This window comes from Lepidochelys olivacea (assembly GCF_965140295.1).
Source record: "Lepidochelys olivacea isolate rLepOli2 genome assembly, chromosome: 21".
NCBI classification, from domain to species: domain Eukaryota; kingdom Metazoa; phylum Chordata; order Testudines; family Cheloniidae; genus Lepidochelys; species Lepidochelys olivacea.
This window is the reverse complement of record NC_140431.1, coordinates 17,623,656-17,641,921: the sequence shown is the minus strand read 5'-3', so window position 1 is coordinate 17,641,921 and position 18,266 is coordinate 17,623,656. Positions and strand designations below refer to the sequence as shown.

The following is an 18,266-nucleotide window of genomic DNA, read 5'->3' as shown; positions in this document are numbered from 1 at the left end:
TGTGAAGACAGAGGCAAAAAACCATTGAGTACTTCAGCTTTTTCCACATCCTCTGTCACTAGGTTGCCTCCCCCATTCAGTAAGGGGCCCACACTTTCCTTGATCACCTTCTTGTTGCTAACATACCTGAAGAAACCCTTCTTGTTACTCTGAACATCCCTTGCTAGTTGCAACTCCAAGTGTGATTTGGCCTGCCTGATTTCACTCCTGCATGCCTGAGCAATATTTTTATACTCCTCCCTGGTCATTTGTCCAATCTTCCACTTCTTGTAAGCTTCTTTTTCGTGTTTTAAGATCTGCAAGGATGTCACTGTTATATTCAGAATGACTCCAAGATCTTTCTTGAGTGGTAACAGCTAATTTAGACCCCGTCATTTTGTATGTATAGTTGGGATTTTGTATGTTTTCCAGTGTGCATTACTTTGCATTTATCAACACTGAATTTCATCTGCCATTTTGTTGCCCAGTCACTCAGTTTTGTGAGATCTCTTGGTAGCTCTTTGCAGTCTGCCTTGGACTTAACTATCCTGAGTAATTTTGTATCATCTGCAAATTTTGCCACCTCACTGTTTCCCCCATCTTCCAGATCATTTATAAAGATGTTGGACAGCACTGGTGCCAGTACAGATCCCTCGAGGACACCGTTATTTACCTCTCTCCATTCTGGAAAGGTTATTGATCTTAAAAGTTGAATTCCTCTCTGTTCTGCGCGGATGCGAAAGTGACACCATCATCTAAAAGATCCCTCTAGATTTTTTTTAAGAGTTTAACGTACTTTCATTTGCTGCACTTTTTCAGTTCTGTTAAATTAGGGGATAAAACCATATTTTCATGTTTTAAAAAATATTTTTCTCTTCATTGTTGCTGTGTGAAAGACACAGAAATGAGGAAAACTGATTATACAAGAGAAACAAAAATTCTGTAGGAGAAATAGTAAAACTAACTGTAGAAAAATTGCTGTAAAAATGTACAAAAGTAAAACTGAAAAATGAAATATTTTCAATGATCTCTTTCTAGTATAGCAATCTTGGGAGTTACTTGTAACACTAATAGATAATATATTTTCAGACAGAAGTGTAATAAGTTTTCCTTTAACGTTTCCATGGCAATCTCCCCTAAAAGTTGGTTTCCCTAGCATATGTGGATGAAATTTCCTCTCTGTTCACTTGTGTGCATTATGTTGTGCGGCAATTATCTGTTGACATGCTTCCACTCTGAATTTAATTGGTTTTCTGCGTATATACTTTGTGAAGCAATTTGGGATGATTCAGGAGAAAAGGAATGACAGTAGAACCTCAGAGTTATGAACACCTTGGGAATGGAGGTTGTTCATAACTCTGAAATGGTTGTAACACTGATCAAGACATTATGGTTCTTTCAAAAGTTTATTACTGAACATTGACTTAATACAGCTTTGAAACTTTACTCTGCAGAAGAAAAATACTGCTTTCCCTTTATTTTTATTTTTTGTAGAGTACGTTTAACACTATTTCCTTTTTTTTTTTTTTTTGGTCTTGTCTCTGCTGCTGTCTGATTGTGTACTTCCAATTCCAAATGAGGAGTGTAGTTAAATGATCAGTTCGTAACTCTGGTGTTTTGTACCTCTGAGGTTCTACTGTATATAAATGTAAAATACTATCGTGTAATGTTTGTTTTTTATGTGGTAAAAACATTACTTAGGGTATGGCTACACTTGCAGATGTAGAGCGCTTTGAGTTAAACCAGCCTTCGTAGAGCACAGTAGGGAAAGCGCTGCAGTCTGTCCACACTGACAGCTTCAAGCGCACCGGTGTGGCCACATTTGCCGCACTTGGTAGCGGTGCATTATGGGCAGCTATCCCAGCATGCAGTTGACTGCAACATGCTTTTTAAATCGGGGTGGGGGGAGTGTGTTGTGTGTATGTGGGGGGAGAGAGAGTGGGTTTTTGGGGGGCTGAAAGCATGTCAGCCTGCTTTCTTGTAAGTTCAGATAGCAGCAGGCCCCCCTCCTCCCCGCCCCTCTCTCTCTCTCTCTCTCGCACAGCATTCCACAGGAACGGCTTGCTTTGTCTTGGTGCTGGCTGTCAGAAACAGAGCTTTCAAAGGGCATATCCGCATTCCTAGGCAAGCTCAAAACAATGAGAAGAGTGACCACCTGACTTAAGGGGATTATGGGACGTTTCCGGAGGCTGATTAGAGAGCAGTAATGCAACACCTCGTTCACACTGATGGCCAGGCGTTTCAGCCACTACACAACAAACATTAATTTTCTCGGGGAGGTGGAGTACCAGAAGTGCTCTAGCCGTGGAGTCAGAGCGCTCTATGCGCCTTGCCAGTGTGGACGGGGAGTGAGCTAGGGCACCTGGGGCCACTTTAATGTGCTCTAACTCACAAGTGTAGCCAAGGCCTTAGTGTCTTGGTTTAAAAAAAAAAAAAAAGAAAGAAAGAAAATATAAGTGGTCCAGCAATTAGACTTTACATCATCACAGAAAATTATAAATAACTGATTTGTGTAGTTTACAGGTGTTATAATTACATACTAAATATTAACTGAAAATAAAAATGTCAGAAAGCATTGATAACTATATGGATTAAAAACAATTCCACTTCGTCAGTTTATGTATAATCAGTATGAAATGGCTGTTTTTATAAATTCCTGAGGAAAACAGATTTATAATGAAAGAACTTCCAGATGTTTAGTAATAACTATAACTGGGTCTGAAAGGGTGCAATTTAATTAGCTGTAAAACTTAAATATGTTTAGTTTTGTTTCATTCTGATTGTTGTCTTCGGTTTATTTTAGGGTGTAAACCACCGGCTGCGGGGAAGTTTGACAGCTGTTAAAACCAGAGCACCACTCTTGGGAGGTAATTGCAGTCTGTACACTTAAGCGTGTATTCTTAAGCCTTTGTCCAGTTTTAAAATAGAACTTCAAGGGAACTGAACAGCTCAGGGGATTTGGATGGGATTCAGAACTTTTCACCTCTAAGGACTTAGATCAGAGGTGAGCAAACTATGGCCCGCGGGACCCTCCTGTCTGGCCCCTGAGCTCCTGGCCCAGGAGGCTCGCCCCCGACCCTCCCCTGCTGTCCCCGGACCCTTGCAGCCTCGGCCACGCTGCGCTGCTGGCACAATGCTCTGGGTGGCCGAGCAGCGCAGCTGCAGAGCTGTGGCCTGACCCGGCGCTCTGGGCTGTGCGGCTGTAGGGCCACTGGTGCTCCAGGCAGCGCGGTAAGGGGGCGGGGGGGTTGGATAGAGGGCAGGGGAGCTGGGGGTGGGGGGCAGGGGGCGAGGGTGTGGATAGGGGTCGGGGCAGTCAGAGGGCAGGGAACAGGAAGGTTGGATGGGGCAGGGGTTCTGGGGGGGCAGTCAGGAAGGAGAGGGGGGTTGGATGGGGCGGCAGGGGGCAGTCAGGGGTGGGGGATCCAGGGTGGTCGGGACAGTGAGAAGGGGTGGTTGGATGGGGCAGGAGTCCCAGGGGCCAAGTCAGGAATGAAAGGGGGGGTTGGATGCTGGGGCAGTCAGGGGTGGGAGGTTCAGGGGTGGTCAGGGGACAGGGAAAAGGGGGTGGTGGATGGGGTAGGAGTCCCGGGGAAGCTGTTAGGGGACTGGGGGAGGGGGGGGGGAATGGGGCAGGAGTCTTGGGGAAGCCATCAGGGGCGAGAAGTGGGGGGGTCGGATAGAAGGTAGGGGCCGGCCATGCCTGGCTGTTTGGGGAGAGACAGCCTCCCCTAACCAGCCTTCCATACAATTTTGGAAACCCGATGTGGCCCTCAGGCCAAAAAGTTTGCTCGCCCCTGAACTAGATCTACAAAAGCACCTAACTGCCACTTGAGGCACTTAAGTCAAAATTTAGACCCTCAATACTCCCACTCTGTTGCCATCTAACCCTTCAGGTGCCTACATTTCTGCTGGTAATGTGCACATTCACCTGTTCACACCTAAGCCCCAGTGAGATTACCAAAATAGGTGTTTGCCCACTTACCCTGCCTGTGGGGCCCGATCCAGTAGGAGTGCTCAAAGGCCCCCTTAAAGCACGTCTAGTGGTCGGCTCTCCCCGCTCCGTCCTCGGTGGCCCGCCGGCAGCAGCTCTCTCTTTTTTTTTTTGCTTCTCTAGAGCTGGCCCTGGGGGGTGCGTGATTCAAAACGTGTGGAGACCCCGGTCTAGTGGATTGGGCCAGAGAGAAAGTGAGAGTGACTCTCTAGGGCCCAGTGATTAGGGAACTCCTCTAAGGTATGTGAGAGTGAGGTTGAAGTCCCTATTCCAATGAATATTTAATTATTTGATACAAAGTTGACCAGTTTTAACAGGAACCAGAGAGCGAAACCTATCCCAGGATACCCCACAGCCAGTGATTAGGGCACTCGCTTGGGAAGTGAGAGACTGAACTTCAAGACCCTGCTCCTCTCTGGGAATTTGAACCTGGGTCTCCTGCAGCTTGCGTGCATGCACTGATCACAGAACTATAGGGAATGAGGCGATAGCTGCTGCCACCTTCTCTTTCTCCTCCTGCTCTTGGCTAGAAAGGACTGACCTAGCTTTGGTGCCTAACTCCAGGAGAGGGTTCATGGCTGTGAATCTCTTCCTCTGGCCTGAAGTTAGGCGCCTAAGTCCCTTTAAAGGGCAGGGCTTATACCACGCCCTTCCTTGCCATTCATTACTGAGTTGGAAATGGAATGGAGAGGATGCTTATAAAATTTGTGTATGACACCAAGCTGGGAGAAGTTGCTAGCACTTTGGAGAACATGATTAGAATTCAAAATTACCTTGACAAATTGGAGAACTAGTCTCAAATCAGCAAGGTGAAAGTCAATAAAGACAGGTACAGACAGGAGAGTAGCAGAATACGGACCCTGGACTTCAGAAAAGCGGACATTGACTCCCTCAGCTTGGCTTAATAGTGAAATTCTTGCTGATCTTAAACACAAAAAAGAAGCTTACAAGAAGTGGAAGATGGAACAAATGACCAGGGAGGAGTATAAAAATATTGCTCAGGCATGTAGGAGCGAAATCAGGAAGGCCAAATCACACTTGGAATTGCAACTAGCAAAGGATGTTCAGAGTAAGAAGAAGAGTTTCTTCAGGTATATTATCAACAAAAAGAAGGTTAAGGAATGTGGGCCCCTTACTGAATGGGGGAGGCAACCTAGTGACAGAGGATGTGGAAAAAGCTGAAGTACTCAATGCTTTTTTTTGCCTTTGTCTTCACGAACAAGATCACCTCACAGACTACTGCACTGGGTAGCACAGTATGGGGAGGAGGTGACCAGCCCTCTGTGGAGAAAGAAATGGTTCAGGACTATTTAGAAAGGCTGGACGAGCACAAGTCCATGGGGCCGGATGTGCTGCATCCGAGAGTGCTAAAGGAGTTGGCGGATGTGATTGCAGAGCCATTGGCCGTTATCTTTGAAAACTCGTGGTGATCAGGGGAGATCCCGGATGACTGGAAAAAGGCTAATATAGTGCCCATCTTTAAAAAAGGGAAGGAGGAGGATCTGTGGAACTACAGGCAGTCAGCCTCACCTCAGTCCCTGGAAAAATCATGGAGCAGGTCCTCAAGGAATCAATTCTCAAGCACTTAGAGGAGACGAAAGTGATCAGGAACAGTCAGCATGGATTCACCAAGGGCAAGTCATGCCTGACTAATCTAATTGCCCTCTATGACGAGATAACTGGCTCTGTGGATGAGGAGAAAGCAGTGGATGTGTTATTCCTTGACTTTAGCAAAGCTTTTGATATGGTCTCCCACAGTATTCTTGCCAGCAAGTTAAAGAAGTATGGGCTGGATGAATGGACTATCAGGGGGATAGAAAGCCGGCTAGATCATTGGGCAGTGATCAATGGCTCCATGCCTAGTTGACAGGCAGTATCAAGTTGAGTGCCCCAAGGGTCAGGCCTGGGGCTGGTTTTGTTCAATATCTTCATTAATGATCTGGAGGATGGCATGGATTGCACCCTCACAATTTTGGAAATGACACTAATCTGGGACGAGTGGTAGATACGCTGGAGGATAGGGATAGGACACAGAGGGACCTAGTCAAATTAGAGGATTGGGCCAAAAAGAAATCTGATGAAGTGCAGAGTCCTGCACTTAGGACGGAATAATCCCATGCACTGCTACAGACTAGGGACCGAGCGACTACGCAGCAGTTCTGCAGAAAAGAACCTAGAGGTTACAGAGGATGAGAGCTGAATATGAGTCAACAGTGTGCCCTTGTTGCCAAGAAGGCAAACAGCATTTTGGGCTGTATAAGTAGGGGCATTGCCAGCAGATTGAGGGACGTGATCATTCCCCTCTATTCGGCATTAGTGAGGCCTCATCTGGAGTACTGTGTCCAGTTTTGGGCCCCACACTATAAGGAGGATGTGGAAAAGTTGGAAAGCGTCCAGTGGAGGGCAACAAAAATGATTAGGGGACTGGAGCACGTGACTTATGAGGAGAGGCTGAAGGAACTGGGATTATTTAGTCTGCAGAAGAAAAGAATGAGGGGGGATTTGATAGCTGCTTTCAACTACCTGAAAGGGGGTTCCAAAGAGGATGGCTCTAGACTGTTCTCAGTGGTAGCAGATGATAGAACAAGGAGTAATGATCTGAAGATGCAGTGGGGGAGGTTTAGGTTGGATATTAGGAAAAACTTTTTCACTAGGAGGGTGGTGAAGCACTGGAATGGGTTACCTAGGGAGGTGGTGGAATCTCCTTCCTTAGATATTTTTAAGGTCAGGCTTGACAAAGCCCTGTCTGAGATGATTTAGTTGGGGATTGCTCCTGCTTTGAGCAGGGGGTTGGACTAGATGACCTCCTGAGGTCCCTTCCAACCCTGATATTCTATGATACAAAGTACTACACTACAAAATGGGAAATAACTGACTAGGTTATCATACTGCTGAAAAGGATCTGGGGGTTATAGTCTATCATAAATTGAATATGAGTCAACCTTGAGATGCAGTTGTGAAGTTTCAGTGGTAGCTGTGTTAGTCTGTATCAGCAAAAAAAAACAAAACAATTTGTTGTTCTGGTGTGTTATTAACAAGAGTGTTGTATGTAAGACACAGGAGATAATTGTCCTGCTATATTTAGCCCTGGCAAGGCCTCAGCTGGAATACTGTGTGCCTGTTCTGGCTGCCACACTTTACAAAAGATATGGATAAGTTGAAGAGAATCCAGAAGAAAGCAACGAACATGATAAAAGATTTAGAAAACTGCACCTGTGAGGAAAGGTTAAAAAAAATTGGGTATGTTTATTGTTGAGAAAAGACCCAAGAAGAACCTGGTAAGTCTTCACATGTGTTAGGGGCTGTTATAAAGAAGACAGTGATCACTTCTCCATGGCCTCTGGAGGTAGGTCAAGAAGTAATGATGTTAATCTGCAGCAAGGGAGAATTAGGTTAAATATTAGGGAAAAACTTTCTAACGACGAGGCTAGCTAAGCACTGGACCAGGCTTCCAAGCGAGGTTTTGAAGAACAGATTAGGCAAACCCCTGTCAGGGATGATCTAAGTTTACTTGGTCCTGCCTCAGCTTGGGAGGCTGGACTAGATGAGTCCCTTCTAGCTTTACATTTCTCTGATTTCCTATTGGCTATTTTAGGCGGCTCCCCACTCAGTCCGCTGGCTTTTGTAAATCCACTTCTTAGATGCCTAACTCTCCACATGCATTGTATAGGGAGCCTGGGCACCTAACTTGGGGCTATGGATTCCACTAAGTGTCAGGGCACCTAAAGTTAGGCACTGCAATGCTGAGCCTGAATCCTCTTTTTGGATCTACCCCTAACTGGTTATCTGACCTACAGTATGTTGTTTTTGTAAAAGGAGTCCGAGGTCTCAGTGGACAGCTATCCAAAATCACAACATTATTACCCATAATTGGTCTCTTGATGGCTGTTTCAGTCCAGGATTTAGTCAAAATGAAGCTTTAACAACTCTTATCACCCTTAAAGGTGATTGGGTAATAAGGAATACATGAAGTTATATTCTTTGTCTCGCTGTTGCTATTCTAATAGCAAGTTGCATGTTCTGGATAATTTTATTTCAAGAAAGAAAAAGGAAGGAATATTGACTAGACCTTGCAAGAGGGAAAAATTGAAGGAGGAAAATGCATTGGTGGCAGCAGACTCCTTGAAGAGCACAGAAATTGGTATTGCTGGCTGGAGAAGCTATTGTTGCTGTTCATCGTGTCCCTCTTAAAATAGAGGACTTGCGTCTCCTGTTTTTATTTTCTGGCGTTATGCTTTTACAAGCATGAAAGCACTTTAAAATAAAGAGGATTGCAAGAAAATTTACTTCGTGAGAAGTGCATCTTACCATCTATGAACTAGATTTTTGTTTAAAATTTTTTTATTTTTTTAAATGACAAAAACAGTATTGAAATAAGATACTAAACTGTCCTACAGCATTTGTTTGAGATATGATTTTTATGTATTAGCAGGAGTGCTGTAAGCAAGACATGAGAAGTAATTCTTCTGCTCTACTCTGCGCTGATGAGGCCTCAACTGGAGTATTGTGTCCAGTTCTGGGTGCCGCATTTCAGGAATGATGTGGACAAATTAGAGAAAGTCCAGAGAACAGCAACAAAAATGATTAAAGATCTAGAAAATATGACCTTTGAGGGAAGATTGAAAAAATTGGATTTGTTTAGTCTGGAGAAGAGAAGACGGGGGGGTGGGTGCATGATAACTTTCAAGTACTTAAAAGTTTGTTACAAGGAGGAGGGAGAAAAATTTGTTCTCTTTAACCTCTGAGGATAGGACAAGAAGCAGCAAGGCTGGTTTAAGTTGGACATTAGGAAAAACTTCCTAACTGTCAGCACTGGAATAAATTGTCTAGGAAGGCTATGAAATCTCTGTCATTGGAGATTTTTAAGAGCAGGCTAGACTAATACCTGTCAGGGATGGTCTAGGTTAGTGGTCTCCAACCTTTTTACGCCCAAGATCACTTTTTGAATCTAAGGGCAACCCAGGATCTACCCTTCCCCGAGGCGCCGCCCCCCCCCCCCCCACCTGGTTGCTTGCTCGCTTTCCCCCACCCTCACTCAATGTCATGGGGCATGGGGGGCAGGCTCTGGACTGGGGTCGAGGAGTTCGTTGTGTGGGAGGGGGCTCTGGCCTGAGCCTGGGGCAGGGGGTTGGGGTGCAGGAGGGAGTGAGGGGTACAAGCTCTAGGAGGGAGTTTGGGTGCAGGAGGGGGCACAGTGTGGGGGTGCAGGAAGGGGTATGGAGTGCTGTCTCCGGGAGGTGGCTCAGGGATGGGATTTGGGGTGCGGCCTATCGCCAGGCACCACTTAACTCTGGTGGCTCCCAGTCGGCAGCGGGCACAGCGAGGCTAAGGCAGGCTCCCTGCCTACCCCAGCCCCACACTGTTCCTGGAAGGGGCCAGTGTGCCCCTGCACGATGCCCTTCTCTGCAAGCACAGCCCCCCACAGCTCTCCTGGCCAATGGGAGCTGTTGGGGTGGTGCTTGCAGGTAGGCACAGCATGCAGAGGGAGACCTCTGTCCCCGCCGGGGCCGGAGGGCTGCACTGGTCGCATCTGGGAGTGGCGTGGGGCTGGGATAGGCAGGGAGTCTGCCTTAACGGCAGCCATGCTGCACTGCCAGACATCGCAATCAACTGGGGAGATCCTCTAGGATTGACCGGTTGATAACCACTGGTATAGATAATACTTACCCGTGACTTGAGTGCAGGGGATTGGACTAGAAGACCTCTTGAGATCCCTTCCAGTCCTACACTTCTATGATGGTTCCATTGGCAGAAGAAGAAAAACCTTTAAACTGTTAAATTTATAGTTAAATACTAAGGATCCTCTGATCATTAAGCCAGCATTAGTAGGATGGAAACTCCTTTACAATCACTGATATTTGGGAGGCATTTTGTTAGCTAGTGCAAAACAGTAAATATTATTGCCCACTTTATTGGGTGAGTAAGGATATTTCCTGAATTTGTTTATGTAAAGTTTTAATCTAGTTTTTGAGAGTTTGGGTATATTTTAAGGCTCAAAAGTAAGCTTCCTAAAATATTGCAACACAACTTTATAATGTGGCTGGAGTATAACTTTGGTTACTGTGCTTTTAAAAAATGTTTTTTTCCAAACAGGCAGCTTTGCAGTCTGGGGTGGTCTCTTTTCCATGATTGACTGTAGTATGGTGAAAATGAGGGGTAAAGAAGATCCATGGAACTCAATCACAAGTGGTGCCTTAACTGGAGCCATATTAGCCTCAAGAAGTAAGGAATTGCACTCTGGGGACAATGGGGATTGAAAAGCCCTTATATTTGAAACTATAAATAACAAATTTTTGTGTCCGTCAGATTTTAGTGTCAAGTATCAGGGTGTAGCCATGTTAGTCAGTATCCACAAAAACAACAAGGAGTCCCATAGCACCTTAAAGACTAACAGATTTATTTGAGCATAAGCTTTCGTGGATAAAAACTTCACTTCTTCAGATGCATGGAGAAGTGCATCTCCATGGATCTAAAGAGGTCAGGTTTTTACCCACGAAAGCTTATGCTCAAATAAATCTGTTAGTCTTTAAGGTGCCACTAGATATTTTAGTGTTAATCAAAAAGAACTTAATTTATCTTTTATGAAACTTTGGAATCCCGTATACTTAAAAAGCAATATTAACCCTTTTTGTTTTCTATTTTTAAGAATATAGTATGTTGTAATTGTCTTGATTGTTTTATCAATAGTGGCATAATACATTCAAAACAGTTGTTATTTAAAGATCTTTTAACATGGTGGATTAGAGTTTACTTTTAAAGTTGCAATACACCATTTAGGCCCAATTCAGGAGGTATTCTCAAAAATTCATGGGACCTAAACATGTTCTTAATGCTCTCCTGAAGAAGTAGAACAGTTAGACCTTCTCAACAATGTTTTGTAGAGTGTATTAATGTTGACAATGCTGTGTAGTTGAAAGGGTTTTTGGTCTTAATGGACATTCAAGATCTAATTCTGTGGATGACAAATTAAGCATGGATAGTATTTTACGTATAGTAAGTACATTTGTTTTTATAAATACCAATATTCTAAATAGTCTAATATTTCTTAATGGTAAAAATGATCTTTAATCTAGATAATAGTTGAGTTAAATATGTCCACGAATGACAGCGTGGACTCTCATCTATTAACTGCAGCACAGAATCTGGAGACTAGACACTTTTGTGAAAAGGAATGGACTTAAGCATGTGCTTGAGTTTTTTGCTTGGCCTCTGCCAATACTGTGAGGAAGCATTGTGTAGTGATTAAAGCACAGAACTAGGAGTCAAGGTTTGCCACTGATCATCTGTGAAACTTTGGGCAAAATAGCTTCTCTTTGCCTTAATTTCTCCCTTTGTAAAATGAGGATAACAACACTACAGCACCTTGCACAATGGAGTCCAGGTCCATGACTAGGGCCTTTAGGCACTACTGCAATGCAAATAATAAACAGCACCTAACTCACTAGGGCATTGTGAAGTATTTTGAAGTCTGTGGATGAAAGGTGCTAGAGAAAGGCAAAGTAAAACGACTGTACTCTTAAACAGTACCAGTACTATCTTGTTTAATCAGGGACAGGTGTGTGTGGTAATTATATCTTTATTTGTAATGTTGATGGCTGACAAGTCTACTTCACAGTCTGATCACTGCAGTGGTGGTAATTGTATTAAAAGTGATGTATACATTTCAAAACCCTGTTTTGTAAAGGATTGGCAAAGTAATCTGTTTTGTATTCTGACATTTTAGATGGACCAGTTGCCATGGTTGGGTCAGCTGCTATGGGAGGAATACTTCTAGCTTTAATTGAAGGAGCTGGTATCCTGTTAACCAGATTTGCCTCCGCACAATTTCCAAATGGTATGTGTTCTACACTTCAGATTACAGTACCTCAAAATGTTTATAATGCTTTTTCAGAATACTAACACTCAAATACAACAGTTTGTGGGAAATGAAATGGCCAGATTCCTTTTTCAAGTATTGAAATACCAGGTTCATTTTCTAGGATTCTGTATTTCTTCATTCTATATTTGTCTTCCCAATGTATAGTTCAGTTATGCAGATTTTTAAAAAAATATATAATAGGTACTGTAGGAGTGAATTTGTCTGTTACACCCCTTCCTCCAACCTTATCACATTTGTACCTTTTTGTCCCCGTCTCGTCTTCCACATTAATTCACACACAGGCAGGTCAGCAGAACGGATCTCAGTCCATAAGTAAATTTTGTCGCAAATGTCCATGAGAATGGCTTTTGTCCTCCAGATAATAGTCTCTTCTATGATGCCATTGGTCAGTTTCATCAGGTCCTTGACTATACAAGAAATGCAGATTAATGTGGTAGACAGGAATGTGATGTGGTGAAGCTGCAGAACAATCCCTGTATTTGGTTATATGGCGTACCTAAACCACTGCCACGTGTTCATGGGTGAGAATAACCGTTCAATAGTTGTGCAGGCCTTGTAGTAAAACTTTGGCAAATCCGCATTCATTCTTGAGGGCACAAATTGGGAAAGTGGTTTTAGTCCTTACTATTGTGCTGCCCTTGCTTAGTCTGCTTGTGTTGCAGGGAGTCCCCTCTCTGCCAGTTTCTGAGAGGAATTGCTATGTGGCAGAAAGCCAACTTGTCACGCTCCAGCAGACCAGTGGAACTAGTAATGCAAGCAGGACAGCACAGTAGCATGAATTAAAAACTTTTCCAAATGCTGTATGAGGGGTGGGGAGTAGAGAAGTATCCATCCAAGCTCAGGAGGGAGCTAACTTTATGTCGGGACATGGTCGGCATTGAGGGTTTGAAGGCACAGTTATAGTGTTAGACTCTAGGAAGGATGTAGATCAGTTCTGGTGCTCCAAAGGGAGGAGAAGGAATCCGGTATTAATTCAAAGAGTAAATTGCAGCGGCATGTGGCAGGTGTCGCCATCCATTTTTGCTGCCTCAGGCCCAAATAGCACATCTATGCTGGTACGAAGTGTAAGTGTTGTTTAGTTAATAAGATGTGTGCATTTCCAAGAACATGAAGGATCATTGTCCCTGACAATTAACATGCGGTATCAAAACACAAATGAGATTAATTTGGGCATCTTTTCCTGTTTGGCTGCAGACTAACATAGACAACAGTTCATGTTCTAAAGGTCCTTTTCTACTGGAAGGGAGCTAGAAACAACCATTTTAAGTTAAAGTTTGGGAATGTAATGTGAGGACCCCAAATCTCTTGTTTCGGTGACTGTGGAGAACCACTTTCCCTGATTATATTCCGACATTTGCATGATATTCCAGACCACCTACTTTACACTTGGTCTCTGCCACCTCATCATTAGGAATATAGCATTCCTAGATACATTTGGCCTGTGTTCTTGTATTTGAATAATTTTCAGAGGAAGGACAGTGTAGTGTTTATAGCAGCTGGACTAGAAGTCTGTTCTCATTTCTTCCTCCGACTTACTGGGTCAAATCAGTTAAACTGATGGATATATGGATATAAAATAGATATAAACCGGACATCAGGAAGTTTAGACTTGAAATTAGACGAAGGTTTCTAACCATCAGAGGAATGAAGTTCTGGAACAGCCTTCCAAGGAAAGAAGTGGGGGCAAAAGACACATCTGGCTTCAAGACTAAGCTTGATAAGTTTATTGAAGGGATGATATGATGGGATAGCCTAATTTTGGCAATTAATTGATCTTCAACTATTAACAGTAGATATGCCCAATGGCCTGTGATGGGATGTTAGATGGGGTGGGATCTGAGTTACTACAGAGAATTCTTTCCTGTGTGTCTGGCTGGTGAGTCTTGCCCACATGCTCAGAGTTTAGAAGATCGCCATATTTGGGGTCGGGAAGGAATTTTCCTCCAGGGCAGATTGGCAGAGGCCCTGGGGTTTTTTTGCCTTCTTCTGCATGGTGGGGCATGGGTCACTTGCTGGAGGATTCTCTGCACCTTGAAGTCTTTAAACCACGATTTGAGGACTTCAATAGCTCAGACATAGGTTAGGGGTTTGTTACAGGAGTGGGTGGGTGAGATTCTGTGGCCTGTGTTGTGCAGGAGGTCAGACTAGACAATGATAATGGTCCCTTCTGACCTTAAAGTCTATGATTCTAACCGGTCTGCCTCAGTTGTCTCATCTGTAGAATGGGGATAATACTCATAGACAATTACGATGCTAAAAGTATTGGGGAAAGGACTATTAACCTTGAAATCTTCTCTCTGTAAAGTTTTCTTAGTCTCTCACTATTATAGTTGCAATCTCTTTAAAATAAAACGCAATCTGAGACTCTGGTTAACTGAGTTTGTAACCAGTTATTTACATAGCTGGCTGTAAACATGGCCTGGATCTGTTTAATACCTGGCTGGTATCCCTGGAAGTTACGATGATGATGCATGGTTGTGTTTCTACAACAAGGTTGTAAAGTTTTGCAGTGTAGACAGAACCTTCCTATCTGTGCCTGTGTAGTATTTAGTTAGGTTTGTCAATCTTCCTCCTTCCCAGTTCTCTGTGCAGTAGGACATCCTAGAGTGCACTGGTCTCTGTATTGCTGGTACCACTCTTTGTGCATGTCCTCTGAGCACTCTGTCTTCTAATGAGACAGTCTAGGATAGCTGTCTAGATTTTTCCCAGAATGCACTGAGATAAACAGGCGAAAGTGTGGTAGCTGTTGTAAAAAAAAGATGATGTGTGGACATACCTGTGTTTGTTGTAACAAAGTCATAGGTACCTTTCGCATCCTGGGTTCAAAAACACTGTTGCACATGCAGTGTAGACTGGATCTAAGTAACAGGCCAACTTAAAAATAAAACACAATTGCTCCAGCTTGTTGTTATGGGGGAGCACAGACAGTGTTGTATAGATAAATCCCTGAGAAAATCACAGATTTTTTTTTTAAATCATGGCAGCATCATGGAGATATGTTTGTATTTCATGGGGTATTCATGGCAGCCAAATGACTTTTCTAGTAGCAGGGAGGCAGAAGTGAGCATCCCTGCTTCCACCTCCCTGCTGAAGCTGCGGCTGCTCATGGGAGTCAGCAGGCTGGTTCTGCCCTAGGGAGTGGGGAAAGAGGGCAGGGTGAGGGTGCCTCGCCATATGGTGCTGTTCGGCCCAGCCTGGGGTAGCAGTTGGGTCCAGCTTGTCCTGCGCTCAGCTCTGGACCAGGCCAATTTCCTGCTTTCTGTTGGAGGGAGCAACACTGGAAACGTGGCTATTTAGGAGCCTCGACCTGCCCCACAGCAACCGGGCCCAGGGGAGACACTGTAGCTCCAGCTGGTAAGGAATGAGACTGGGATCCATCCCTGCACCCCAATTCTCCTGGCTGCGGTCAGCCCTCTCACACACCTGCTTGTGTTCGAAGTGGCATTGACACTGGCTACAGTTGGTGGATGGCTCCTGCACACAGTTTCCCCTGGGACCACTGGGGTGGGCCAGGCTGGAGCTCTTAATTACTGCATTATCAGTGCCACCCCCTCTGTCAGCTGCAGGGTCCTGGGCTGAATCTGGGCACAAAGAAAGCTGGACCACAATCCCTGCCCTGGGCTGGGCTGAACCAGCTGCACGACGTGGTGAGGCTGCCCCCCTTGTTCCTTGGGATAGGACTGGCCCACCCCCCGCCATCCTCCTCCAGGATGGGGCAAGGCCTGCTGACCCGCAGTGAGCAGCTGCAGCCTCAGTGTGGAGGAGCTAATTTCACGATTTCCATGCAGTCTATGAAGTCGTGACTTACATGGGCCTTCAGGTATATTGCATTAAGACACTAATTCCTGCTGACACGGTATTTCAGCTTCGGTTCAGTGGCATTCTTATTAGTGTCTCCAGATTATCGCAGATTTTCCTCTTTGATCCAGAATTGTTTTGTAAATCATGTGTAAGTTATTAGTGAGGGAGTATTACCTGTTTACTGGTCTTATGCTGCATGTGCCTAAATAATAAAGCATGTGCACGTAGTGGTCAGAAGCCCTAGAAGTCAGGGGTCCATAGTAGTCTTCATTCAGCTCCACTGGCTAACTGATATTGGACACAGTGCCCAAGTCCCATTGAAAGTCATTGGGATGTAGGATCCTAAATTATGCAGGTAGTTCTGAAAATCTTTCCTTTCATCTCTCCATGCTGCATGTCCCCTGTCTGTAAAATGGGGCTGAAAACACATAACCGACCTTGCACGAGTGAGGCTTTATTTTAGTGGGTAAAGCTCTCTGATTTCATTGAATGAAAGAGATTGTGTACAAGGAAAGCCTTCTTTATTGGTCCTGCTAATTCAGAAAGGATTTATGTACACAAACAGTACTTTGAAAGTGTATCGTAATATTTTGTCATAAATCACTGTTCTACTAATCTTTCTTTTGCCTTTATTAATTGTTTTCTTCCCTTTTAACAGGCCCTCAATTTTCAGATGATCCCTCCCAGTTACAGCCCTCCGCATTTGGAGATTATAGGCAATATCAATGATTACATTGTTCTACTGTTTCATATTGTACATGTACAAAACCAAGATACAGTATGTTTTAAAACCTTACATTGGAAATGTATTGTAGACCTCTTTATGCAAACTATGGCAAGAGGACACTTAGCACTTTTTCATTGTAAAGATGCACAGGAGAACTTTTAGAAGATCATAAATATATTTATTCATCATAGGATTGCATTGTTGTAACGTTGATGTGTCTGACGTAACACGTTAATGCTTAAGATGAGGACCAAACAGAATGCTGTACTACTTTGGATATGGAATGAAATGAACTTCCTTGGAGACTTCTCTGAAGTGTGGTATTAACAAGGCTGCGATTTAGTCATGGAATCCATGACTTCAGCTGGTGCTGCCTGGGAGCTGCAGGGTCCCCTGCCGCCCGTGGAGGCAGGGAGCTGCAGGAGCCCCATGCCGCTCCCGGCCACCACAGGCAGCTTGGGAGATCCCCTGTAGCTCCCGGCCGCAGCAGGCGGCACAGGGGACCCCTACCACTCCCCACTGCTGCAGCGGCAGGGGGAACCCCCAGAGCTTCTGGCCGCTGTGGGCAACTGATGGAAACCCCGGCCGCTCGGAGGTGCCCAGGCTCCCAGTTTTGACATGGATATTTTTAGTGAAAGTCAGGGACAGGTCATGGGCTTCTGTGAATTTTTCATTATTGCCCATGACCTGTCTGTGACTTTTACTAAAAATATCTGTGACAAAATCTTAGCCTTAGGTATAAAACCATTATTTAACCATTAACAATAGAACTTATCCTCTCTCTTTACAATCAGTATCACATCCAGGTAACGTTACTGAGCGTTTCAGTTTATTTTAAGAAAATTCATTCATCTACATGAGTTCCAATCAACACTCCTGAGGTGAATTTTGGGGAGGATAGTGTGTGTTGAGCCAATGAAGAATAATACATTTTTGTAACACTCCTTTGTGCTGCATAAAGTATTTCTCTCCACACAAATTAAATCCCAATTGTAAGTAAAATACCTTGCTTATAAAGGGTGCCTGTTCCAGAATTGTCTTTCCTACAGGGCTACTCTGCCTTGATTCCTGACCCTACTCTTAGTGTTACTGGTGCGAAAAGAACAGGACGACGTGTGGCACCTTAGAGACTAACCAGTTTATTAGAGCGTGAGCTTTCGTGAGCGGGATGCTGAAGCTCACGAAAGCTTATGCTCTAATAAATTGGTTAGTCTCTAAGGTGCCACAAGTCCTCCTGTTCTTTTTGCGGATACAGACTAACACGGCTGCTGCTCTGAAACCTGTCACTTATGTGTAATGCTCAAAATACTTCTGAAGGAAAGTTCTGTATTGATGGAAAGAGTGTCATTTGCATTAATAAAAAGTTACTGATTTCCTCAGGTGCAGTTGGAAAGAAGATATTTTTCTTGTTTTTGAACATGGGCCAGGAATTAATTAAAGCAGAACTTCAGTGATTTGCATGCTTTTATAATGCTCAAAAATGTTTGCCTTACTCCACTGCTCAAAGATGTGATGGTAGTGTGTTACAGTATGAGACCTCAGGGACTTCATTGTTTTTACAAAACTGTTTTACCATACTAGTGTATGCAGTAGCATAATAAATAATTAAAATGACATTACATCTGTGTGTTGTGGGGGATGAGAGACTCAGTTTTGTGATGCAGTATCCTTGATTTTTGGAACTGTAGTTACTAATGTTTGAAATGCAGTAGCTTGCACACTGGGTCTCTTTCTGACATTAATGGGAATTAATGAGGTTCAGCTGTAGCTTATAGCTCATTTGAGCAAGACAGTGTAAATTCATAATGTCCATAATGCATATTTTAAATCTTTCTTGCCTGGTTGTGAGCCTAAGCCTTGAAATGGGTCATTTAAAAGGATTGGAA

The 18,266-nt window shown here is 44.0% G+C and overlaps 1 protein-coding gene across 1 annotated transcript in view; it reads left to right on the top strand.

Moving 5' to 3' along the window:
- The window catches only part of TIMM17A (translocase of inner mitochondrial membrane 17A), a 33,719-nt gene extending 15,723 nt beyond the window's left edge, over positions 1–17,996 (top strand). The window contains exons 3-6 of the mRNA XM_084611449.1: positions 2,783–2,846; positions 10,067–10,195; positions 11,697–11,807; positions 16,312–17,996. Coding sequence (XP_084467575.1) covers positions 2,783–2,846; positions 10,067–10,195; positions 11,697–11,807; positions 16,312–16,382 — 375 coding nt within the window. The 3' untranslated portion in view covers positions 16,383–17,996. The remainder of the gene's footprint in view (positions 1–2,782; positions 2,847–10,066; positions 10,196–11,696; positions 11,808–16,311) is intronic.
- The last annotated feature ends 270 nt before the right edge of the window (positions 17,997–18,266 follow it).